We start from the raw sequence: 24010 nt of genomic DNA, 5'->3' as shown, positions 1-24010 counted from the left end.
TGCCCAATGCTCCAGCTTAACAGCCTGGTGGCTGCTCCTCTACCACGTGGGACTCCTCTCTCCAGAACTGCACGCGCCCCTCAGTGGCGGTAAGCAGGCCAGGCTTGCTGGGGTGGAAGGACAGGGACTGGACCACACCTCTGCCAACGGGCAGGCTCAGCATCAGGGAGCCCTGCGGGGGGAGGAAAGACCCCCAGTGAGAATGACACGGGCGGCTAGGAAAGGAATGGCCTGACCCCCACGGCAAGGAGTGGGGCCTCTGCCCACTGCAGGCTAGACTTGCCCTGCACAGCCCCCCCTCACCTCAACCAGGTCCCAGAAATACACCTTCCCGTCCTCCGAGCAGCTGGTCACGTGTGTGTCCTTCTCGCTCAGGCAGCAATCCAGCTTGTAGGCTGTGTTCTTGTGGCCGGTGTATCTAGAGCAGAATAGACCAGACAGGGTCTGCATGGGGGAGAACGGGGAACCCCTCCTGCTGTACCCCAGCCGGATTACACCACTGGGCTGTGCCCCAGGCTGGCCCGAAGCCACCTTTCCTTGTGTACAGGGCCCTCGTGCAGCGAGCGGCCCCTCCTGAGGGACCAGTGGCCCTGGATTTCAGTGAGGCAGGTGCCTAAATATCTTTAAGGGGCTGGGCCTGAGGGGTTAGGCTAGGGGGCTGCAGCGGCTGGAGGGGAGCTCAGAGTCAGTCGCTGACCTCCAGAGCAGGCGGTGTCTGTCTGAGACCCGAGACTCAGGGAGGGGCTGCCCCAGAGAGAGCGAGCATGAGACTCTGGTGCAACAAAGGTCCAGGGACTGGCTGAGCCCCCGTATTAAGCCCCAGCTCTGCGACGGGGGGGTGTGTGTCTCCCCAACAATGACTGCTCCTGGCCAGAAAGCAAGGGGGTCACATACTCTCCCAGCAGCTCCCCGGTGTCCTTGTCCAGCAGACGCAGGGTGGAGTCCAGGCTGGCAGCCAGCGTGCACTGCCCGTCCTTGCTGAAACACACGCTGGTGACAGGACCTGCAAGGACAAAGCAGCAGATGCTGGAGGTGATGGAAACCAGGAGTTGGCACAGAGTGGGGCGCTGCATAAAAGCTGAGCCAGCCTGCCCTCTGTCCTGGGGCTGGATCAGAGCCAGCGCCCCATTCCCTCTGGGCCAGCCAGCCCCCTGCCCTCAGGAAGCATCAGAGCCAGTGCTGCATTTCCCCCACCTCTCCAGCCAGCCCCCTGCCCTGGGGTTGCATCAGAGCCAGTGCCCCATTCCCCCGAGGCCAGCCAGCCTCCCCTAGGGCTGGATCGGAACCAGCGCCCCTAACGGGGAAGGTCCCTGTGTCACATTCCCTGACAGCCTGTTTCCCATGTTGGAGCAGCATTGGAACTGGCGCCCCCTAGAGGCCATTCCCTACCCCTTAATCAGTCAGAGAAGAAAAATGAGGGGGGATTTGACAGCTGCTTTCAACTACCTGAAAGGGGGTTCCAAGTGGATGGATCTAGACTGTTCTCAGTGGTAGCAGATGACAGAACAAGGAGTAATGGTCTCAAGTTGCAGTGGGGGAGGTTTAGGATGGATATTAGGAAAAACTTTTTCACGAGGACGGTGGTGAAACACTGGAATGCGTTACCTAGGGAGGTGGTGGAATCTCCTTCCTTAGATATTTTTAAGGTCAGGCTTGACAAAGCCCTGGCTGGGATGATTTAGTTGGGGATTGGTCCTGCTTTGAGCAGGGGGTTGGACTAGATGACCTCCTGAGGTCCCTTCCAACCCTGATATTCTATGATTCTATGATTTTTTGAAGTCCTGGTGGGATGTCTCCTACAAGCAGGACTGAACCCAGGGACGTTCTCTGGCCTGTGCTATGGAGGCAGTCAGCCCAGAAGATCGCCACACCCCCTTCTGGCCTTGGCTCCGTGGCTAGGGCTCCCAGCGGTAGCTGTTTTCTCTCACTTACTTCCAACGTAATCCGAGTACAGCTCCCCTGCACGCAGGTCGTAGCGCCGGACGCGGCCATCCACGGAGCTGGGGGGACAACGGGGGAGGGGTTACAGGGCAAGTACAGAGGATGTGATGCCCAGTCCTCCAACACACACACTGCCCAGGCCCAGCTGGGGTGCTCCCAGGGCAGCTCCTGGGAATATAGCTGGAGAAGGGGGGAGTCAAGCCCCTGAATCAGCTCCATTCCCGAATATGGCAACCCACAAGGGTCAAACGTGAGACGGCACATCCCTGGTGGGGAAGGTTACCTGCCTCTCCCTAACCTGATGAAGGTTGTTTGGTCTGGGTCCTGGGGGCTCTGGCTCTTCTAACTCACACTTGGGTCTACGGCCCCCTCCCTGACGCAGCGCCCCTCACCCAGAGAGGATCTCGTAATCCGACACTTTCAGGCTGGACACCCCGTCCTTGGCTTCGTCCAGGATCTGGATTGGGTCGGGTCTGCGTGAGCGGCAGTCCCAGCAGCGGACGCTGGAATCAATTGAGCCTAGGAGAGAGCACAGAGCAGATTCGGAGTAACAGCCTGGCCGGATCTAGCCCTGCCAGTCCACGGACTTCCTGAAGGACTCGCAATGAGTCAGCTGGGGATTCGGAGCCGGTCTGCTTACCTGACGGTGGCCTCCTCGTTGAACTGCACGCAGTTCACCTTCTGTGGATGGAGAGACAGGTCAGGAAGGACAGCCGGGGCCAAGTTCAGCACACGGTGCGTGGCCCTCGAGTGCTCTCCCTGCAGTCGCTGGGCCACCCCCCGAGCAATCACCCCAGCTCCTTAGCATCTCCCCCAAGCCACACTGATCCCCTCAGCCCCTCCTGAACCTGACTGCAGCTTCCCCACAGCCCCCCCCATCTCCCCTCCCAACGCTCCCTACAAGCAACTCAATGTAACCCTGAGCTGCTTCACCATCCTAAAACCCTCCCCCCTTGCCCACACTTAGTTGCTTCACCTGTCTATGCGCTCCCTAGGCAGCACCACCTCGATTCAGTCCCCACCCTGGTAGCACGCACAAAGGGTCACCATCTGTCACACCCACTGGCTGAGAGCAAGGGAGCCTCCCTGGCCTGATGTAATAAGCAATGGGGCAGCCAGCTACACCTGTAGGGACAGAGTAGCTGGGCCTCCCCTGGCGCCTCCCCACACCCAACCAAGTCATTCCCCACATGTACAGGCCAGCTGACATCAGCCTGCAGCACCCCCCAACCCGGGCAGCACTGCAGTAACCAAATGGGCCTCACCCCTGCGTGACCTCTGAACTTGCGGATCACCTGCCCACTGGCTACATCCCACAGGACGACTGTTTTGTCGGCCCCGCAGGAGCAGAGCTGGCTGTTGTCGAAAGAGCTGTGGGGGAAGCAGAGAGACAAGGTTAGGTTTTATCATGGGGATCCGACACCTCAGGGGGAGGTTACAGACGTGCATCTATGAGGCTTTGCATCCCTTTGGCATGTTGGGGTTGCTGTCACCGTTTTACAGATAGGTGGAAACTGAGGCACAAGGTGGGGATGTGCCACACTGCAAACCCGGAGTCCTGACTCCCAACAGTGTCCCTCCTACGCAACCCACTGAAAACCACTCCCTCCCAGAGGTGGGGATGGAACCCCGGAGTCCTCACTCCGCTATTACCCTTCCCCACCTCCTCCAACCACTTGCATGCTAAACATTCTAAAGTGGTATGATCCTGAAGTGCCTTGGGTTACGAGTCAAGTGAAGTCCATCCCCTGCCCTTACCCAGCCGCGTCCAACACTTCGTAGCCATGGCCGCTGTAGGTCTTCAGGAGCGTCCCCTTGTGGGGGTTCCACAGCTTCAGGGACTTGTCGCTTCCGCAGGTGAGACAGTAATTTCCATCCACTGTGGGAGACAGGACAGAGAATGATGCAAAGGGACAGCATAGCCCACACAGGCACCAGCCGCACATCCAGCATTTCCACCCACAGCAGTGCTCTTCTCCCTGCTGTCCTCTTGCTCTGCTAGTCCCATGCATGCTCTCCCAGCTGCCCCCTCCAAGCCAACCCCCAAAATGATGGAAGAAACTAAGGGCAGATCTCCACTAAGACACATCCTCATTCCCACCAGGACACAACAATAAGCAACACATTAACAGTCTGAACTCTTTGACATCTGCTGGCATCAACAGGGCTCGAAACGCCCCGCACGGGTCTGACTTCGCTGCTCTAACCACTAGACCTCACTCCCCTCCCAGAGCTGAGAACAGAATCCAGGAGTGCTGGCCCTCATTTCAACCACTAGACCCCACTGACTCACTTCACAGGGCCCGTGAGGACACACTCACCATTAAACCTCACTGCCCTGACCGCTCCCTGTTTGCACTCCAGATTCTGCACCAGCCTCTTTGGCAGCTCTGGCTTCTTGGGCTTCGGTTCAGGAAACGCCATGATGGGACCCAAGCGGCCTGTACCTATGGTGGCTAAATCTGGGAGATCTGGACTCTGTAAGCATGGGGGTGGGGGGACAAGATACAATAGGGGTCAGCTGGGGCAGGTTACAAATCTCTCACCACACTCCAGCTTTAGGGATGTCTCCCTGGGGGCCGGAGACACTCGCTCACAAGCTCGGGGAAGCGGTTGGTGCCGCCCTGGCTAAGGAAACAACAGGAAAGTGATTTGGTGCCTGTTGCTGCCACAGGAGGCAGGGAAAGGGAAAATCCAACCCCCGCTAGATCTAGGCCGTGGCTGGGTTCGATGCGCGGTTGGGGACACAGAGGTCATCCTATTAAGACCCAGGGAGCCTTATGGAGCTGCAGACATTTGGAGCCATCCCCTATAGAGCTGTGTGCAGCGCCCTTCAACCCAGCTCTTGCAGAGACCCCCGTGGCCTCCCCAGCCTTGCGCCTACAGAGCCCCCTACAGCCCCCAGTTCCTTAGTCTCCTTCCAACCCCCGTAGCCTCCCCAGCCTATTAAGGCTCAATCATCCCCCTATACGCTCCCGAGCCCCCAGAGCCCTCCCCAGCCCATCAGTCTCACTCACCCCCCAGCCCCAGGCCCCCCCTTTGCTTCCTCTCCCCCACGCAGCACCGGGGAGAGGGGCCTCTGTGTCCGCCTCCCATTCCCGTCCCCTGGCCCCGCAGGTTCCGGCTCCCTTGGTTCCGCCCCGCTTGGCCCCACCTGCTCCCAGCGGGACCCGCCGCGGGGTGCAGGGCTCGTTGTCGGCCCCGCCTCGTCCCCCACCCGCCGTGGGGCCAGGCTCGGGGACCGGCTCGCCCCGGCCAGGCGCGGGGGGCGGGGGGTGTCCCGGAACCATTGCTGCGGGCCGCGGGGTGTTACACCGATCCGCGCCCCCCGGGAGCAAATGTCCGGCAACAGCATAAGCGACCCCCGGCGGCCCAACAAGGTGCTGAGGTGAGCGGGCCGGGACGGGACGGGACGGGACGGGACGGGCCGGGACGGGTGGGGGGGTGCGGGTCAGGGGGTCTCAAACGGGGGGTTATTACACGGGGCGGGGCGCGAGCTGTCAGCTCCCCCCCACCGGGCCTCCAGCATTTATAACGGGGTTCAACAGATAAACGGTGTTTCCAGCGCGGGGGTCGCACTCCGAGGCTTGCTCCGTGACAGGGGGTCACCAGGACAGAGGTGTGAGAACCCCTGAGCCTGGCAGCCCTGGGGCCCCGTCGTGAGGCCACGGCGCTGCCCCATAGGGAAGGCTGGAGCGTGCCCCCGAGGGACGAGCGGCCAGCGAGCTCCACATGGCAGCCCCTTGACAGCCAAAGCCTTGGGGCAGGGCAAATTCTCCTGTTAAATGGGAAGGGGTGATCGCCGCGGGGTCTGTGTCCGGTGGGGTTGGCCAGCGGGACCCCGAGGGGCGGGTGATCGCCGCGGGGTCTGTGTCCGGTGGGGTTGGCCAGCGGGACCCCGAGGGGCGGGTGATCGTCGCGGGGTCTGTGTCCGGTGGGGTTGGCCAGCGGGACCCCGAGGGGCGGGTGATCGCCGCGGGGTCTGTGTCCGGTGGGGTTGGCCAGCGGGACCCCGAGGGGTGGGTGATCGTCGTGGGGTCTGTGTCCGGTGGGGTTGGCCAGCGGGACCCCGAGGGGCGGGTGATCGCCGCGGGGTCTGTGTCTGGTGGGGTTGCCCAGCGGGACCCCGAGGGGCGGGTGATCGCCGCGGGGTCTGTGTCCGGTGGGGTTGCCCAGCGGGACCCCGAGGGGTGGGTGGCAGGAATCTGGCCAGTTGTCAGAGGGTTATGGCAGAGAGCAGGGAAGTGGAGATACTGGCATCTCTCACCCCAGGTTATTCTTGTTCCCAAGACACCACCACCCCCTTCACCAATCACAACCAACCGGAAACCTGCCACCTCATTTCCCATGAACTGACCTCAGTTGGGACTGACTTTAGGTCCCTCTCTACCTGCATTAGACCTGGTTAATGGAGGTGAAAGGCTCCAAATCTCATTCCCTGGTGTACTAAGCTGCTCAGGCCTGGGGGTGGATATGAACCACTGCTCTAGATGAGAAAACCCCCATGTCTGATTCCTTATCCCCATCCTGAGCCACCCAGTCTGCTTAAGCTAGGGCTGGCCTGATACCAGTGACCTGGAGATGAAAGGCCCCTTATCCCATTCCGCACCCCTGCAGATCCCTGTTTATCTTCACGTTACCTATGGAGAAGAGGGCTAATAGTTTCCAAGCGTGAGTTAACACTCCCTCCTCTCTCTCCTAACATGCCATTTCACGCTTGCTTTGTAGGTACAAGCCTCCGTCTACAGAGAACAACCCCACGCTGGAAGATCCCACTCCAGATTACATGAACCTGCTGGGGATGATTTTCAGCATGTGCGGCTTAATGCTTAAGGTGCGCAGGAAAGGCATGAACATTAGCTCTTGCATAGATAAGATGCCTTCTAGGGTGACGCAAACATGAGATGCCTGCTCTTTATTATAAAGGACATCTGTGCAGCTGGGCGTTGCAGCACTCCATAGCCTCACCGTGCCTGTTCCCTTAACCAACTGGCTGCTCTTTCACAGAATCCTAGAAATGCTGGGCAAGGAGGGACCTCAGGAGATCACCTAGTGTCTATCTGAATTGCAAAGAAAATCCCACGGCACCGAGTCTCAGAACCAGATCAGTTGGCTCAGCCGCAGGGCTAAGAATAGGAGTGCAGACGTTCCCGCTCAGGTGGGAGCCTGGGCTCCAAGACCCTCCCGCTTTGTGCATGTCCCCCCAGCCCACTGAGGCAGGATTAAGTATGCCAAGACCGTCCCTGACAAATAACCTGTTCTTAAAAACCTCCAGTGACAGGGATTTCAGAGCCTATGTTAAATGATTTGGGGGATGGATGAGGGGGAGACCTAGAGTGGTGCTTTGGTGCTAGAGGGCTGGTCTGTTGAAGGTGCCATCGTTTGAATGAGATCTAAAACTGAGCTCTCGTTCGTTCTTGGATATTAAATTCCATGGCATCTTTTCCTAAAAGCTGAGCTGTGAACCCATGTCCTGACCAATTCCCAATTCTGGAACCTACAGTCTGTTTCCTTAAATACCTACACTGCAGTTCCAGTTGGATGAAAAATTCTTCATCTGTCAAAAAACTGGAACAGTGTTTGATGTTAAGTGACTGCTGCCTTCCACTGTAGAGGTGGCTCCATTTCGGGGTGGGTGAGCAATCCTCGTATGCATGGTTGAGAAAGCAAGTACTTTGGAATCCCTGGGAATTGTTCACCAACATGCTAATGCTGTACAAGACCCAGACATGACGGTGGATATTGAAATAATAAAAAAACCTCATGGTTGGTTGTTTTTTAAAATGATTGATTTTCTTCCTCTGGATTCAGGTTGTCTATCTCTGCTGTGGTGATGTCCTATCTCCAGAATCCCCAACCCATGTCCCCGCCTTGGTGAAGAGATTACAGCTCATTGCACAACTCCTTCTTGCAAATCCCAGAGAGTCGCTGTCGGCAGAGAGGAAGGATTCACACACTAGAACCATCTGTTTGTACAAGCAGTGTGTTGTAACACTCGGCTATCAAAATAAATGGGTTGTTGCTGTAGGAGCTTTGGTTTAAAAAAATAATCTGTGCGCATGTAGGATGGTGCCTTTCATCTCTTTGTCATCGATTTCATAGGGGCTGAAAGTACCTACCATCGAACTGATATTTGTGGGTCTCAGTCCAGTTTCCGAGAGTCCCCATTGTAAAAATAATTCACCATGACTGGCACTAACTGACTTGTTGACAGTACAGAGGCCAAGTGTTGACTCGGCCATAGAGATTGCTCTCTGCTGGGTGGGGTCCTCGCCCACTGGGAGGATGGCATAAGGGGGAAGCTTAAGCTGGCTCCTGGCCACGTTGCATCTACTCTGGACAGAGGACTTAAGTCTCAGAGGTTTGTTCTGTTGGCACCTTTTCACCAGCACTAGATCAATACACACTTTCGCTTCAAACCAGCAGGATGCTGCAGGCTATAGTTGACCCCCGAGGCTAGCAGCGAAAGGCTGGGGGTTTGAGCCTGGAACGTGGTTATTAGGAAGCACTCGCACCGTTTCACAGAGAAGGGCTGAGGCTTCAGATTCAGCAGGCATGTGGACGGAGGGGTGGGGTGGTGTAAACCTCGCCCCAGCCCTCAAGGGTCCTGGTGACAGCGTAAAGCACAGCTGGCCCCCATCCCCACACAAAGCGGCCAGCCTCAGCTCCCTGGGAGATTCACTCCAGGCCACAGTGCCCACCACTGGGGGAGCCCCACACTCATTGGCTCTTAGGAGGCATCCCCTAGAGCAGGGGTCTCAAAGTCGTGGCCTGCGGGCCATCTGTGGACCGCGAACCTCCCCAATGTGGCCTGCGGGGCTCCAGCAGTTTTGGGGCTGGGTCTCTCCCTTGGCCCCACCTGCCGCCCCCCGGAGCTCCCCCCCCAAGCAATTTAAAATGGCCAGGGGCCCTGGCAGTGCAGTGGACCTGAGTGGCGTCTGCCTGCTTGCTACACGTGTCAGCCAGCCCCTCCCTGCGGCCCCGGGGCGGGTTTCTGCCTCCGCATGCTGCCCCCGCAGCCTGTGGGAAGTTATGGGACTGGTGCCTGGGGGCAGCAGCACGTGGAGGCCCCCGAGCCCACCCCACCTTTGAGCCCCAAGTAAGCGCCGCCCCCGCCCCAACCCCAAACTCCCTCCCAGAGCCTGCACCCTAGACCCCTTTCCCCCCCCAAAACTCCCTCCCAGAGCCTTAGTCAGGTGGCGGGCAGGTTCTGGGCGGCATGAGTAACATTATTGGCCCGTTGGGAGGATTTGAGGACTGGCTCTGGGGTCAATTGAGTTTGAGATCCCTGCCCTAGAGACTGGCGCCCTGGGACGGGGTCGCCCCAGCCCTCCCCACTCCCTGCCCTCAGGCCTGCTGTCAATGGGGGAATCAGTTTTGGGAGGGGGCTAGATGGAGGTGGGTGGGGTGGGATTTGTTGGGAGCTAGGAGAGGTGTCCACGGGCAGGGGGCAAAGGTGGGGAGGTTGTGAGCTGGGGGGAGCATGGGAATGTCGGGGGGGGGGCTTGTGCCAGTGCCTGGTGTGGGAGCTGGGGGGAGCATCAGGGGAAGATGGGAAAGTCAGGAGGAGGTGGTGGAACATTGCGGGGGGCGTGGAGGCTCCTGGCCTCTTTCAGCTCTGCTGACACGGGGCCGCCCCGGCTGGCACCGACCTGCGCCAGGCCCTTACGTAAAGCTTACCCTGGGCTCACTCTGCCCAGAGTTGGTTTCCCCCTCAGCGAGATGGTGCTTTGTGGTGGCAACCTGGCTGGGGTTGTGGGCTGGATGACAGGACACCTGGGTTCTGTTGCCAGCTCTGGGAGGACAGCAGGCTCCAGTGGTTAGAGCAAGGGGGTGGGAATCACGAACTCGCACTCCAGGACCTCCCCGAGACAGGGATAGAACCAGGGAGTCCTGGTTCCCAGCACTCCCCTGCTCTAGCCACTAGACCCTTCTCCCCTTCCAGGGAGGGTGCTGGGAACCAGGACTCCTGGGTTTTGTCCCCATCTCTGGGAAGCCCCGCAGGATAAGGTCCTGACTCTCACTTCCCTCCTAGATCTGGGAACAGAACCCAGGAGTCCTGACTCCCAGTGCTCCCTGCTCTAACCACTAGCCCTGACCCCCCTCACCCCGCTGTTTGGCTTTGCTCAGCTGCCTTCTCTCCCGCTCTAGGTCTCCCAGGCAGCCAGTGAGCTGCTGCAGTACTGCCAGGCCCAGAGCGACCCACTGCTGACCGGTGTCCCTGCCTCTGCCAACCCCTTCAGAGACAAGAAAACCTGCAGCATCCTGTGAGGACCCTGGACCTCCAGCTCGATGCAGACACCAGGGAGCAGCCTCTGAAGAGGGGAGCAGGCTCGGAGGGGGCATGATGGGGTTCCTGCTGTGTCCCACCCTATCACCCTGCTCCCCTCCCCACATCCAGGTCAGCGCAGGCTCTGTGTGCAGAGAGCAGGAGACTGTCTGACCCCTGGGGCCCGATCCCTCCTGGTGTAAATCAGGCGAGAGGAGGAGCAGGGAGTTGGGGGAAAAGCGTGGCCCTGCTGTAGCCGGGGGAGCTTTACCATCGCTTTCAACGCAGCCAGGCTCTCCCCCAGGTACAGCAATCCCCTCGTCAGTTACAGCCTCTGCACACAGCATGGGGAAGGGGAGCCAGGCCAGGCCTGACTGCAGGGCAGGGCTGGCCAGCCCCAGGGACAAGCCGGCCTAGCAGCCCTGCTGCCCTTGGGGTCCCCATTCACTCCATCCCCCTGGGGCTGGGGAGCAGACTGGCCACTGGACAAGCTGACCCCACTCTACTAAGCTGCCTCATCCCTGGCCGGAGGAACCCGCGTTGGGGGTGAGCACAAGGGGGAGGAGCTAAGACCCAGTGGGTCATTCCGTTCTCAGCCCCCCTCCCTGGGGAGATGGATGCCCAACTCCGCCACCGACTCCGTGTGTGACCCTGGGCAACTCACTTCCACTCCCCCGTGCCTCAGTTTCCTCATCTTCCCAGGAGGGGGACTGGGAAGCACTGGGTTACTACAGTGATAAGGGCCTGGTAGACAGACAGCTACAGCCTGCCGTTCCAGGGAGCCCAGTCAGTGATGGCAGCCGGTTCTGTTGGGTACTGGGCCCGGCCGTGCCAGCTCATTGCACACAGGCAGTAAGGCCCCTAGATCCCCCCTGACCTGGACTGGATCAGACCCAGGAACCTCAAATTGCGTTTTGTCCATTTTGACAGTGAGCTCTTCGAAGCCAGGACCGTCTCACTGTGTGTTTGTGCAACCCCTGGGGCCCTGATCATGGCTGATGCTATCAAAACACCCCTCCTAATAAAGCATCTGCAGCCCAGTTCCCCCCAGTGCCAAGCGCTTCACTTAGCTTACAGATCGAAGCTAGCCTGGGTCTTTTCGTCTCCTACTTGGCTGGTGCCGGGAGGAAGCCGCCGTGCCTGGATTTTCAAGGCTACAGGGATTGAATTTAAAACTAAACACGTGATTTCACTGGGAAGGGGATAAAAATCCACTGACATCTCTAATCAGATCCTGTCTGGCAGAATAGTTTAATCAACAACATTAGAACGTGCGTCTCAACTGAGTCCCTGTAAGTTACACATCAGCTCTGGACTCCGTTTCGATCTGGTCAGCCCTTGCGTCTGTTTTCCTCAACCTTTAGCAGGAGCACCCTCAGGCTGTGTGGAGCTGGGTTGGATGGTTACTGGTTCTGACCCCTTATGGCCATCCCCTCCCACGCTGTGACCTGAGAGATTTTGGGAACTGGCCTCGAAGGAGCAGCAGCAAGAGCCCTGCGCCGTGGAAAAGCAGGTGGGAGGTAGACAGATAAGTAGCACAGGCCGCCTGGCAGTCAGGCCAGGATTGTGATAACGAAGGAGCCCAGAGGGTGGAAAAGGGGACAGCGGTGGAAGAATGTGAGCCAGAGAGAGCTAAGTCAGTGCGTCTAGCAGGGAAAGGCTGGCCAGGCTCTGATCCCTCTGGAAACTCAGGCATGGAAATCGCTCTGGGAACGGCAGCACCAGGGCGAGCTCAGGCTCAGCTCAGCTTTGACCTCCCAGCTCCTCGGGCCTCTTCCAAAGAACAACGAACAAACAAATGCTGGAACTCTGGCCCCTCCCCTGGGCGGGAACACGGTCCCCGGGTGCAGCACCTCCCTCTGGGGCCGCAGCTGCAAGACGTGGCTCTGCGGATCCAGGCCTCCCATCAGGCATCGAGCCTCCAGATTTCCAAGGACAGGCCCCCGGAGGCAGCTACTACAATGTTGCCTTCTGCGCTGACCTGCGGGGGAAGCCGGGAACGGAGGGGTGGGTGTAAACAGGCGCGACAGGAACCGGGGACTGAGGCCGTTTCAAGCTGAGAGGCCAGGGGACCAGCTCCAGGGTTCCTGCTAAATACACCCTGCCCCCGCCCTGAGTTCAGCCACAAGGACAAAACGTCCAGCATTCAGCACGGCCTCAGATTCACTCCTCGGGGCAGCACGGTCTCTCCCCTGTGCGCAAGGGAGTGCCCCCACTGGCTGATCTGAGTGGTGGCCCGCCCTGGCCAAAGGAAGAGAGCCGAGGAGAGAGAGAGGATTCCACATGGACATTCCCCCACAACAGACAAGCTGGCTGGGAGGGCAGAAAGCTCAGGCACCCTCGTCCCCCAGTTCGGAGTCCGAGCGCCCCTCCTTACCCCATTCAGCACGTTGTTGTGCGTCTGTGAACAGATAGTGTGAGGCGGGTCCGTCGGAACGTGTATCTGGAAAGAGAAAACTCATGGGGGAGGTTGCCCAGGGCCGGGTGAATCCATGGGGAGGAATGGGGGGAGCCCCTCTCTGTGCTATTTTTAGGAGGGCCCACTGGTTCTTTGCTCATCAGCACTAGGGGGCTCCATTGACGCAGCTACCCTGGGACTGGCTACGGGTGGCCGGAAGTGGGGTAGGCAGATTCCAGGCCCAGACGAGGCTGCTATTGACTTGGAATCGGAAATGCCCTATTTGCACAATCCTTGCTGTTCGCATTATAGAGAAGCATGTTCAGGGGATGAAGCTGAGTGTGCAGAGGGCTCTTCCAAGGGCCAAGACACAATCCTCAGAACCCTCCAGAAAGCAGGAATTACCTCTCTTCCCCCATGTGGGGAAACTGAGGCACAGACAAGGAAAGTGGCTTGCAGCCAAAGTCACAGAGCTGGGGTTAGGACTCGGGTGTTCCTGGCTCCCAGCCTCTATGAGTAAGGAGTGGGGTGGGGGTAGGATTGCTAGGGAAGCATGGACCTTACCCGCAGGGTCTTGTCAGTGGAGGTCGTGTACAGAGTGCCCAGAGAGTGCCAGACCCCAGTGATCTGGGACCGGTGACCCACGTCAAAGTACTGTGGGGAGGAAAGAGACAGTAAGCCCTCTGCATACCTCCAGCTGGGGCTCACCACAGGGGTGAAAGCCAAGGCACCCCTCTGTTGCTAGCCTGTGTGGGTCCCATGCATCTCTCTGTTCCTAACCCATCACCTTCATGCTGGGGACTCTCACGCATATGCATCCAAGCCCGACTAGGGGATCCCACTCCAAGGTGCTTCGGAGGGCCCAGTCTAGGGTGTCGCAGGTCAGATCACACCAGGACCCCATGGAAATCTAGGTATTTTCGGTATTCATCTGGCCCCACCAGTAGCAAGTAGCAAATGGGTCATTGAGAACCATCTCCTCTGCCCTCCAGGGCATGGGGAATCGAGACCCATCCAGCATGGGGTTCACGGAGGAGAGCCCTCAAGTGAAACTGACAGTGGCTGAGTTCACAGCCCCAAGCTGCAGGCAGGTAAACAAGCAGCAGCCCTGGTGTTAATCCTCTGGGGTGAAATCCTGGCCCGGCAGGACCTGGATTTCACCCTGGGGTGAAAGGGGGCGGGGGGAAAACAGACGTAATGCTTAGCAAGCCTCCATCCCTCTGTCCAGCCCCAGATCAGGGGAGGCCTGCATACCCGGAGGTGCTGGAAGCCGCCTCCTCTGTTTTCAAAGACGTAGAGTCGTCCCTGGTTGTCCCCGGCCCACAGCTGCGTCCCCTGGTAGGACATGGAGAGCAGGTAGGATTCCAGCTGGGGAAGGAAAGGAGCAAAGAGAGGATGGCACAGCTCTGGGGGTGGATCGGTGTATGGGGGGGGGAGCGGATCACACAACACTCTCTGCCTATTCTAAAGGAGTTCCTTGACATTGGACTGCATCAGGCTGCCTGTTTCCTGGTTCCCCGCAGGACATCACATGTCACAGACAACAGAGGCCTGATGAGTGGAACAGGAGAAAGAGGCTCAGGTTTCAGGGGGACCTAGAATGGGGGGGACCCGCAAGCCACAGAGGTTCAGCCTGGGACACCAGCCCTGCAGCGTGTTTAATACCAGTCTGTTTCTTACAGTGCAGCCTCCCTCATTGCTGGTGAATGAGCAGAATGCCTGGTTAATCTGGCAGGAGGAGCTAGAAGTGCTTCCACGCCATTAAGCACCACAACCCTTCCTCTACGAAGGAGGCATGTGTTACCCCACTGTACATCTAGGGAAACCGAGGCACAGCGACTGACTTGCCAGAAGTCAAACAGTACGTCACTGGCAGACATAAGCCCCGACTCCGTGTGTGCTCAGGGAAAAATTAGTGGGTGCTCTGCACCCACTGGCAGCCAAGATCCCCTCCCGCCCCCCCCTCCTCATCCGCCTCCTCCCCTGAGTGCGCTGCATCCCTGCTTCTCTGCCTACCTCCCAGCATTTGCTGCCGCCAAACAGCTGTTTGGCAGTATAGGAAGATCCGGGAGGGAGGGGGGAGGAGCAGGACAGTGGCAGACTCAGGGTAGAAGGCTAAGCCGGGGTGGGGATTTGGGAAAGGGGTCAGAATGGGGACAGGGCAGGGGTGGAGTCTGGACGGGCGGGTGGTCGAGCAGCCACCAGCATGAGTAGAATTCAGCGCCTATGGTGGCAGACTCAGGAGTCCTGACTCCCAGCCCCACCTGCTCTAACCACGAGACCCCACTGCCCTCTCAGAGCTGGGGATAGAACCCAGGAGGCCTGACTCCCTGCACCTCACACCCTCCTTCAGATGCAACCAGTTGGGTCAGGGACTCTCTAAGGATTACATATTCTCCTCCCCCAAAATGTCCTCAGGTAGGGAGCGCCTACAAACTCCCATCTCCCTCCTCTCCATGGTGATTCCAGGCAACCTCCACTGCCTTCAGCAGGTAGGAGGGAGAATAGTCACCCGCTCTGGCCACCCACCTGCAGCCTCTGGAGGACGCTATTGGCCCGGCGGTCGAAGATGACCAGCGTCCGGTCCTCACTGCCTGAGATGATGAAATGCTCATCGGCCACAAGGGACAGGACGGCACTGGAGTGGAGCTTGCGGCTCTTCAATGGGGCCTGGGTAGCTGCCAGGAAGGGAACGGCATCAAGATCTTTGCCGGGACAGAGCTCTGCTGGGGAGACTGTGGGTCCTAGCCAGGTGATGCCTGCACTGTGCCCTGGGTCAATTACCCTCCCACGTAGCCCCACTGCATTGGGCCTGCTGGGCTCAGGGGTGCAGGGATGAGCTCAACCAACAGCTGGAGCCTCGATCCAAAAGCAGACACTAACCTCGCGGGTCGTACACCGTCACCTTCTTGTCGTAGGTCCCGGTGACCAGGATGTCGGGCAGGTAGGAGAGACACAGCACGGGAGCTTTCCCACTGGGAGTTGGGGAGACAAGACAGCGAAGGGAGAACAAATATGATCCTTCAGGATGAGCCTCGCAGTCGTCACCCCCCCAGGGCTAGTATGCCCAAGGCCTTTGGTCCCTCTGTGCCCAGCCTCTGGGCGGGATCGCGATGACGTCTGCACGAGACCCTTCTCCTCTGCTGCTCCTCCCGAAGGTATTTATCAGATCCCCATTACCGTAATATCTGAGCGCCTCGCATCTGGGCTTCTCCCACATTACCGTAATGTCGGAGCACCTCCCAATCTTTAATGCATGTATCCTCACTAACCCCGTTGTGTGGGGCCGTGCAGTTAACCCTACTGTATGTGTGGGGAAATGAGGGCCAGATTTTTACAGGTACCTAGGCACCTAACGCCTCTGGATCTCACTGGGAGTTAGGCACTGAGATCTCTTTAAAAAGCTGTCCCTAAGTGACTGGCCCGAGGTTCCACTAGACTCTGTGCTGAATCCTGCTCTCTTGTATGCCAGGCCAGCGCCCCAACCATTGCACCCTCCCTCCTCTCCTGCCAAGCAGCAGTCTCCATTGATCTTCTTTGCTCTCAAATGATCCACCTGCCCCCCAGCTGCATTTTAAGCCCATGATGTGGTCTTCTAGGAGACAGTCTGTCTGGCAGGGACTGCAGAGAGCAGAGCCAAGTTGTAGTGAGCCACGGAGGGAGATGCAAAGGAATGGCTTCTCACCTGACAGTCCCCAGCTTCAGCCCACTTCCCCGGCCTGAGCCCTTGGCCTCCCCCACTTCGGTACTCTGGTCTAGACTCTGCCCAGCAGCACCATCTCCTCCCCTCTCCACCGAGGATGGCTGCCCCAACCCCAGTCTCTAAGGCACTGCAGATTCCACTGGTGGCTGAGACTCTCCAAGGTCTCCCTCTCCCAAGAGGCAGAGGCAGGGAGGCAGCTGGGAGCACCAGCCATGCGGCCGAAGGAGGAGCTGGTGGGAACCAGGCTGGGGTCGCTTCCTGGAGGGTCCGTGGTGCAGGGGGAGGAGGGGAAATGGTACCTGATCTCCCCAAACTGCTGCCCGTTGGCCTCTATGTCCCACAGTTTCACCGTGCTGTCCCAGGAGCCTGAGCACACCTTGTTGTCTCTTGAAGCCAGTGACCACACCCAGCCCTGCAGCGGGAAAGGGAGAGAAAAGGGTTAAAGTAGGAGGCTGCCCTTTCCTGGTGTCTTTCTCCAAAGCCCTTTAGCCCCCCAGGCTCCCTGCAATACACAGAGTTAACCCCATTGTACAGACAGGGGAACTGAAGCACAGAGTAGGGACATGAACACAAGAGGTCCCAGTGCCCCATTCCTGTGCCAGTCACTAGACACGCTGTCCCAGCTTCATCCAACCCAACAGAAGGGAGGAAGAAAGCTCACATTCAGCACAGGCGTGGGCAAAGAGGGCACAGGGAAGGGGGGACTGGGCCAGGGGACATTTCCTGTCCAGGGGTCTCAGCAGGCCTGGCATCCCCAGAACAAAACCCCCATCTCAGGGATAGTGGCACCAATTAGCTCCCCTCGTCATGGCAACAGCAAGGGCTGGGGGACAGCTCGCTCTCCAGCTGCTTCGGCATACCCATGCTGGGGACAGAGTGCCATTGGTGCCTTTCTCCAGCTCAGAGGAAGCCTGGTCAGACTCCTCCCTGCCCCGGGAGATTGAAGGTCAGGTTCCCACCTTGTGTGTCCCGTTGCGCTCCGTGCCCAGTGCTTTCACCAGCACCTTGTCCGGGGACTGGCCCAGCTCCCGCAGATCCCACAGGTTGACGTTCCGATCCCGGGAGCCTGAGACACAGAGAGCCCCACCCTGCAAGAGAAGGAGACAGACTGGCCACGGGTCCTTTGAAATGGGAAAAACTGGTCAGTCATTGGTACAGGAGCAAAGAGATGATGGGACACTCAGAGGCAGGGACTCAGAGGTTAGAGCAGGGCAAGGCTGGATGTCAGGACTCCTGGGTTCTACTCTTGACTCTGCCAACAATTTGCTACATGACTGCTGGAAAGTCACTTCCCTGGTCGATGTCTCAGTTTACCCCTGTGCACATGATGTGAGCCGCTCAGATACATGTAAAAGTATCACCTACTCTCACCCTACAGAGCTCCTGGAGCCAGAGACCAATGTGCGGAGCCGCCCTAGTTAACAGGGCTCGGAAGATACCACCACCACAACCAACCGTACATGGGAAGAGTCTTCCATGCTTACTCCAGCCAACAGCTGCGTCTCATGATTAGAGATCAGCAGCTGTTAAACCCAGAAATAGAACCCAGGAGTCCTGACTCTGCTTTACCTCACTAGACCTCACACCCTTCCCTCCCACAGCCAGAAGTAGAACCCAGAAGTCCACACTCTCAAGCCCCACCCCACCCCCGCCACCAGACACCAATAGCCAGCAAAGGAGGAAATCGGATGTCACCTGCAAGAGCAGAACGGAGTCGATGGAAGCGAAGTGGCCGTTGGTGAGGGAGAAGTACTCTGTTCTCCTGTCATCACAAGCCCAGTGTCTGAGATGCTCCTCCAGCTCCATGCAGGCAACCGGCCAGTCGAAGTCCTCCTCTGTGTAGAAAGGAAGAGATCACATAGATCAGGGTGAGGGGTGTCCCGCTCTGGGCATCCCATAGCCTGGGTGGATAGGGAATCTGGGGCTTCCAAAACTGCTGGGAGCTTTGATCCTACAGCCACTCCCCATCTCCTGCACCAGGTCAAGATGGGGCTGTGTAAAAATCGCTTTCTTCAGGGTAGCGGCTCTCAATCTTTCCAGGCTACTGTAGCCCTTTCAGGAGTCTGATTTGTCTTGCGTACCCCAAAGCTTCACCTCACTTTAAAATGACTTGCTTACACAATCAGACATAAAAATACCAAAGTGTCACAGCCCCACTGTTACTGAACAATGGCTTGCTTTCTCATTTTTATCAGAGAATTATAAAATAAATCCATTGGAATGGAAATATTGTACTTACATTTCAGTGTATAGTCTATAAAGCAGTAGAAACAAGTCATTGTCTGTGCGAAATTTTAGTGTGTACTGACTTCGCTAGTGGTTTTTGTGTCACCTCTTGTAAAACTAGGCAAATCTCTAGCTTCCACTCCCCAGCCCCCACTCCAAGGAAGACCGGGGGAGCTACTGCCATTACAGAGGTGAAGCCAAGGCAAAGCAGGGAGGGGACTTGGCCAGGATCACATAGTGACGTCAGCTGCAAAGCAGGGAACAGAAGTCAGGTGTCCTGATTCCGAGTGCCCCCCTCCACTGTAACCACTAGACTCCCTTCTGGAGCTGGGGATGGAACCCAGGAGTCACGAATCCCAGCCCCCTGCCCTAACAGCTGGGGATAGGACTCTGGAGTTATCGTTACCCTCCTCGCACAGTTCTAACCAGCAGCAACTAACTCTCAAGGTTGTAGAGTTAACAGGGGAACCCCTCTGAGGCTCATGAAATAGCGTCTGGTCCTACAGTAGATCCCTGGCCCACAGTCCCGTGCTCAGCCCTTGTCTCTCCTCCAAGTCCCACCTCCAATGAAGAAAGTCCAATGGACATCTACCTTCCACCACCGGGTAACACCCACTGATCCTCTTCTGAAGGCGAATCCTCCAGGTCACTGGGTCCTGCACAATATCCCTGAGGGTCCGACAGACCAAGGGCAAGACCTCGAGAACAAACCTGGCTTCCAGGTAAGAGCAGATCTCCAGGATCAGCTCCAGAGGGAGGGCTAACAGCCCAGAGGTCACGTTGTCGCTTGCAGGAGACTTCTTCAGCTCGAGGGGAGACCTGTGCTCCGATGCCTGGGCCCTGGGCCCTACAGACAGTGACTCGGGAGGTGGGCACTGGGCCTTGTGGCTGGGCTGAGCAGAGCTGAGGATGCGGTCGATGTATTCCTGAGCCTGCGTGTCTGGATCAACCTTGTTCTCTGCGTCGGAGTCATTGTCGGAGCCTTGGGGGTCCTCGGAGGAGCTTGGTGCCAGGTCCATGGCTGCAGAAGCAGTAGAGACAGTGAGAGTGGCAAGCGCAGCATAGAAACCAGTAGAGCATATCATTGAGCCTCATCTATCATATAGAGCAGAGCATAACATTGGCCATTCTACCCCATGCAGCCGATACAGTAAGGGACAGGTTCAGTCCACCAGTCCCTTTCATTCTGCCAGCTCATCCGGTAGCTGTATGTGCTCAGGGTTGGAGTTTAAGGCCAGAAGCGATCATTAGATCATCTAGCCTGACCTCCTGTAGATCGCAGGCCATTCAGTGACCCCAGTAACTTGTGTTTGGCTAAAGCATCTTTCAGAAAGACAACCTGACTGGAAAACAAGACAAGATGGAGAATCCACCACTTCCTTCAGAGTCTGTTCTAATGGTTCATTATCTTCCCTCTCAAAAATCAGTGTCTAATTTCTCATTTGCATGTGTCTGGCTTGAATTTCCAGGTGTTCATTCCAGTTCTGCATTTCTCTACTATGGTCCCTCTAGACCCACCATTGCATCCACCTGCTGTACCAGCTCAGACCCACAGCCCTATTTCCTCAGCTTCCCATCCTCTTGTTCTCCAATGTTTCCCAAAATATGGGAGAAAAGGAGAAGTGAGGACTGACAGACTTCTCAATTGTTCTCCAGAATCTCAGCTTTCATCATTAATTAATTAAGGTCTTCAGCTGTTGTGATTGCAAAGAAAACCTTCAACACATGCCCTGACTGTAACACTGCCGGAGTCTGCAAAGAGCCTGAGCTCATAACCCTGAGATGGGGCTCTTGCCCCAAGTGTGACCGACACAGCAACAGTGCCTGAGTTTGCAGAGAGCCCATTCTCTCAGATGCCCTCTCTGACAAAGTAGGAATTTTCTGTAATATTTGTTTGATTCCTACGTGTACCTCAGGTGCCCTATGTATTTGCCTTGCTACCCAGAGTGGTACGAAAGGGTTATCTGCTGTTTGGGGCAGGATGTGATGGGAAGGACGTGATCTAACTCTCTGGGGTGGGATGAATGGGTCACTGAAGGACGGCTGAAACTGAGCCATATCTATGGGGAAGCTGGAAAGACAACAGGAACCCCAAAGGCTAAAACAGTCACACCTAGAAACCAAGAAGGAGGAGATCCCCCCTCCCCCAGGATGTGGAGCAAAAGCCCCAGCTGGAGAACGAAGGGGACAGGTGTCAGGGAGAAGGGCTGGCCTCTGGGGAGCCAGAGAAGCTTTCGCTTGGGGCTGACAAGGAGACAGACAGGGATGGATTCCACAGCAGCTTTGCTGATGGGCCCGGCTTGGCCAGGATGGCCCATGGTTTACCTCCGCCTCTGGGCGCTAACCGAAGGGCATTCAGATGCTACAGCCAGGTGACTGACCTGCCTGTGCCGCTGGAGGGGTGAGCGCACAGGCCACCCGCAGGAGGCTGGCTGGGCTAGGCTAGATTTGCTGCAGGGAGCCAGGAGAGACAGGGCCTGACTCGGATTCCTAGGCCTCTGGCCCCACAGAGTTAGGGCCCTGGGCCTGGCTGGCTCGGGGGGGGGGGTCGCCCCCCCCCCCCCCCGCAGAGACCTGGGGGCCCGGCTGGCTCGGGGGGGGTCGTGCAGAGACCTGGGGGCCCGGCTGGCTCGGGGGGGGGTCGCCCCCCCCCGCAGAGACCTGGGGGCCCGGCTGGCTCGGGGGGGGTCGTGCAGAGACCTGGGGGCCCGGCTGGCTCGGGGGGGGGTCGCCCCCCCCCCCGCAGAGACCTGGGGGCCCGGCTGGCTCGGGGGGGGTCGCCCCCCCCCGCAGAGACCTGGGGGCCCGGCTGGCTCGGGGGGGGTCCTGCAGAGACCTGGGGGCCCGGCTGGCTCGGGGGGGGTCCTGCAGAGACCTGGGGGCCCGGCTGGCTCAGGGGGGGGTCGCCCCCCCCCCGCAGAGACCTGGGGGCCCGGCTGGCTCGGGGGGTCCTGCAGAGACCTGGGGGCCCGGCTGGCTCGGGGGGGGGGTATCGCCCCCCCCGCAGAGACCTGGGGGCCCGGCTGGCTCGGGGGGGGGTATCGCCCCCCCCGCAGAGACCTGGGGGCCCGGCTGGCTCGGGGGGGGGTATCGCCCCCCCCCGCAGAGACCTGGGGGCCCGGCTGGCTCGGGGGGTCCTGCAGAGACCTGGGGGCCCGGGCCCGGTCCAGGGGCGCCGCCCAGGGGCTGGCTGCAGCCGGGGCAGAGCTCGGACCGGGGGCAGCGCGGAGGCGGCTCAGGCCGGCGGGGGAGGGGCAATGAACGAAGCCGCCGCCCCCGGGACCAGCCTGGCCCTGCCCCGCCCCGCCCCCCTTCTTACCCCCGGCGGGGGCCGAACCGCTCCCTCTGACAGCGGAGCCCCGCCTCCTCTTGCTCTCCACTTCCGGATCCGGCGCCTCCGCCCCCAGCGTCACAGGGGAGGCGGCTTCCAGCGCCGGAAGATGACGTCACACAGCGGAAGTACTGCCCGCCCCTCCTCCTCACGTGACCGCCCTTCCTGGGGGTGAGATCATCCTCGGCAAGGTCTGGTTCATAGACCCCCCCCGTGTCATGACGTCAAGGCATTCATGTGACATCATAGGGATGACATAACCCTCTTATGACATCACAGCATGTGTCTTCCCCAGCCTTGGGCAACAGGCTTCGTACACCCCCAGCCAGCCACCCCCCAGCCCTCCCAGGGGCAGCGTGGCAGGAGCCAGGCCCCAGCTGGGCTGCCCACCCCAGCTCCTCTCTGAGACAGACCAGGGCTGGGTCTGCCCTGCCCGAGGCTGTCCCAGACCCTACCCCCAACCGTCACACCTGGGGAGCCCACCCCCCAGCAGCCAAGGAAGCACCTGTAACACCCCACTCACCCCCCCCGGTAACCAGCGAGCTGGGCTCCTGGCTGCCTCTTGCAAATCCAGAAGCAGGCCAAGGAAGCAGGGCAGCACTGAAGGCCGTTAAGTGCTTTGGGAAGCTGGCCTCATTGTGACCACACTCTAAAAAGTTATCCTCATGCTCTATTTTTGAGATGGGAAATAGAAGCACGGAACTTAAGTAAAAAGAAAAGGAGTACGTGGGGCACCTTAGAGACTAACCAATTTATTTGAGCATAAGCTTTCATGAGCTACAGCTCACTTCATCGGACGCATACTGTGGAAAGTGTAGAAGATCTTTTTATATACACACAAAGCATGAAAAAATACCTCCTCCCACCCCACACTCCTGCTGCTAATAGCTTATCTAAAAGTGATCACTCTCCTTACAGTGTGTATGAGAATCAAGTTGGGCCATTTCCAGCACAAATCCAGGGTTTAACAACTCTACTTGCCCTATATTGATGACATCATCATCATCTGGACCCATGGAAAAGAAGCCCTTGAGGAATTCCACCATGATTTCAACAATTTCCATCCCACCATCAACCTCAGCCTGGTCCAGTCCACACAAGAGATCCACTTCCTGGACACTACAGTGCTAATAAACGATGGTCACATAAACACCACCCTATACCGGAAACCTACTGACCGCTATTCCTACCTACATGCCTCCAGCTTTCACTCTGACCACACCACACGATCCATCGTCTACAGCCAAGCTCTGCGATACAACATTTGCTCCAATCCCTCTGACAGAGACAAACACCTACAACATCTCTATCAAGCATTCTTACAACTACAATACCCATCTGCGGAAGTGAAGAAACAGATTGATAGAGCCAGAAGAGTTCCCAGAAGTCTCCTACTACAGGACAGGCCTAACAAAGAAAATGACAGAATGCCACTAGCCATCACCTTCAGCCCCCAACTAAAACCCCTCCAACACATTATTAAGGATCTACAACGTATCCTGAAGGATGACCCAACACTCTCACAAATCTTGGGAGACAGGCCAGTCCTTGCCTACAGACAGACCCCCAACCTGAAGCAAATACTCACCTGCAACCACATACCACACAACAGAACCACTAATCCAGGAACCTATCCTTGCAACAAAGCCCGTTGCCAACTGTGCCCACATATCTATTCAGGGGACACCATCACAGGGCCTAAGAACATCAGCCACACTATCAGAGGCTCGTTCACCTGCACATCCACCAATGTGATATATGCCATCATGTGCCAGCAATGCCCCTCTGCCATGTACATTGGTCAAACTAGACAGTCTCTACGTAAAAGAATAAATGGACACAAATCAGATGTCAAGAATTATAACATTCATAAAGCAGTCAGAGAACACTTCAATCTCTCTGGTCACGCGATTACAGACATGAAAGTTGTGATATTACAACAAAAAAACTTCAAATCCAAACTCCAGCAAGAAACTGTTGAGTTGAAATTCATTTGCAAATTTGATACAATTAACTTAGGCTTGAATAGAGACTGGGAGTGACTAAGTCATTATGCAAGCTAACCTATTTCTCCTTGGTTTTTCCTCCCCCCCCCCCCCCCCCGACGTTCTTGTTAAACCCTGGATTTGTGCTGGAAATGGC

At 57.9% G+C, this 24010-nt stretch overlaps 2 protein-coding genes and 2 long non-coding RNA genes across 10 annotated transcripts; 2 read left to right on the top strand and 2 right to left on the bottom strand.

Moving 5' to 3' along the window:
* Window positions 1-3: 3 nt before the first annotated feature.
* On the bottom strand, window positions 4-4870 carry LOC140900916 (WD repeat domain-containing protein 83-like). The gene is made up of 9 exons (XM_073318904.1): window positions 4263-4870; window positions 3700-3820; window positions 3207-3312; window positions 2583-2622; window positions 2334-2469; window positions 1933-2000; window positions 895-1003; window positions 304-418; window positions 4-172 (listed from the first exon to the last, which is right to left on the bottom strand). The coding sequence occupies exons 1-9, from the start codon at window positions 4363-4365 to the stop codon at window positions 17-19; spliced, it is 954 nt and encodes a 317-aa protein (XP_073175005.1). The 5' UTR covers window positions 4366-4870; the 3' UTR covers window positions 4-16.
* LOC140900917 (uncharacterized) lies at window positions 4568-13738 on the top strand. 4 transcript variants are annotated; one of them, XR_012155745.1, is made up of 4 exons: window positions 4568-5321; window positions 6670-6775; window positions 7753-8494; window positions 10093-13738. It is a non-coding gene; the product is annotated as an uncharacterized lncRNA (long non-coding RNA). The 4 variants fall into 4 exon arrangements; XR_012155743.1 differs by having other exon boundaries at window positions 4568-5329; XR_012155744.1 differs by having other exon boundaries at window positions 4573-5329; window positions 7753-8302.
* LOC140900911 (F-box/WD repeat-containing protein 9-like) lies at window positions 11438-22290 on the bottom strand. 4 transcript variants are annotated; one of them, XM_073318892.1, is made up of 11 exons: window positions 21857-22290; window positions 19130-19558; window positions 18007-18146; window positions 17271-17432; window positions 16611-16723; window positions 15492-15583; window positions 15138-15286; window positions 13863-13976; window positions 13173-13262; window positions 12588-12653; window positions 11438-12191 (listed from the first exon to the last, which is right to left on the bottom strand). In XM_073318892.1, exons 2-11 carry the CDS (start codon window positions 19554-19556, stop codon window positions 12117-12119), a joined length of 1428 nt encoding a protein of 475 aa, XP_073174993.1. In that variant the 5' UTR covers window positions 19557-19558; window positions 21857-22290; the 3' UTR covers window positions 11438-12116. The 4 variants fall into 4 exon arrangements, with proteins under 4 accessions (XP_073174993.1, XP_073174996.1, XP_073174995.1 ...); XM_073318895.1 differs by having other exon boundaries at window positions 17271-17399; window positions 21857-22288; XM_073318894.1 differs by lacking the exon at window positions 21857-22290 and adding an exon at window positions 21648-21849.
* On the top strand, window positions 14036-18503 carry LOC140900918 (uncharacterized). The gene is made up of 3 exons (XR_012155747.1): window positions 14036-14469; window positions 15078-15766; window positions 17690-18503. It is a non-coding gene; the product is annotated as an uncharacterized lncRNA (long non-coding RNA).
* Window positions 22291-24010: the final 1720 nt, after the last annotated feature.

This window comes from Lepidochelys kempii, chromosome 20 (assembly GCF_965140265.1).
Source record: "Lepidochelys kempii isolate rLepKem1 chromosome 20, rLepKem1.hap2, whole genome shotgun sequence".
NCBI classification, from domain to species: Eukaryota; Metazoa; Chordata; order Testudines; family Cheloniidae; genus Lepidochelys; species Lepidochelys kempii.
Note: the sequence above shows the minus strand (reverse complement) of the source record. Positions and strands in the feature narration are given on the sequence as shown.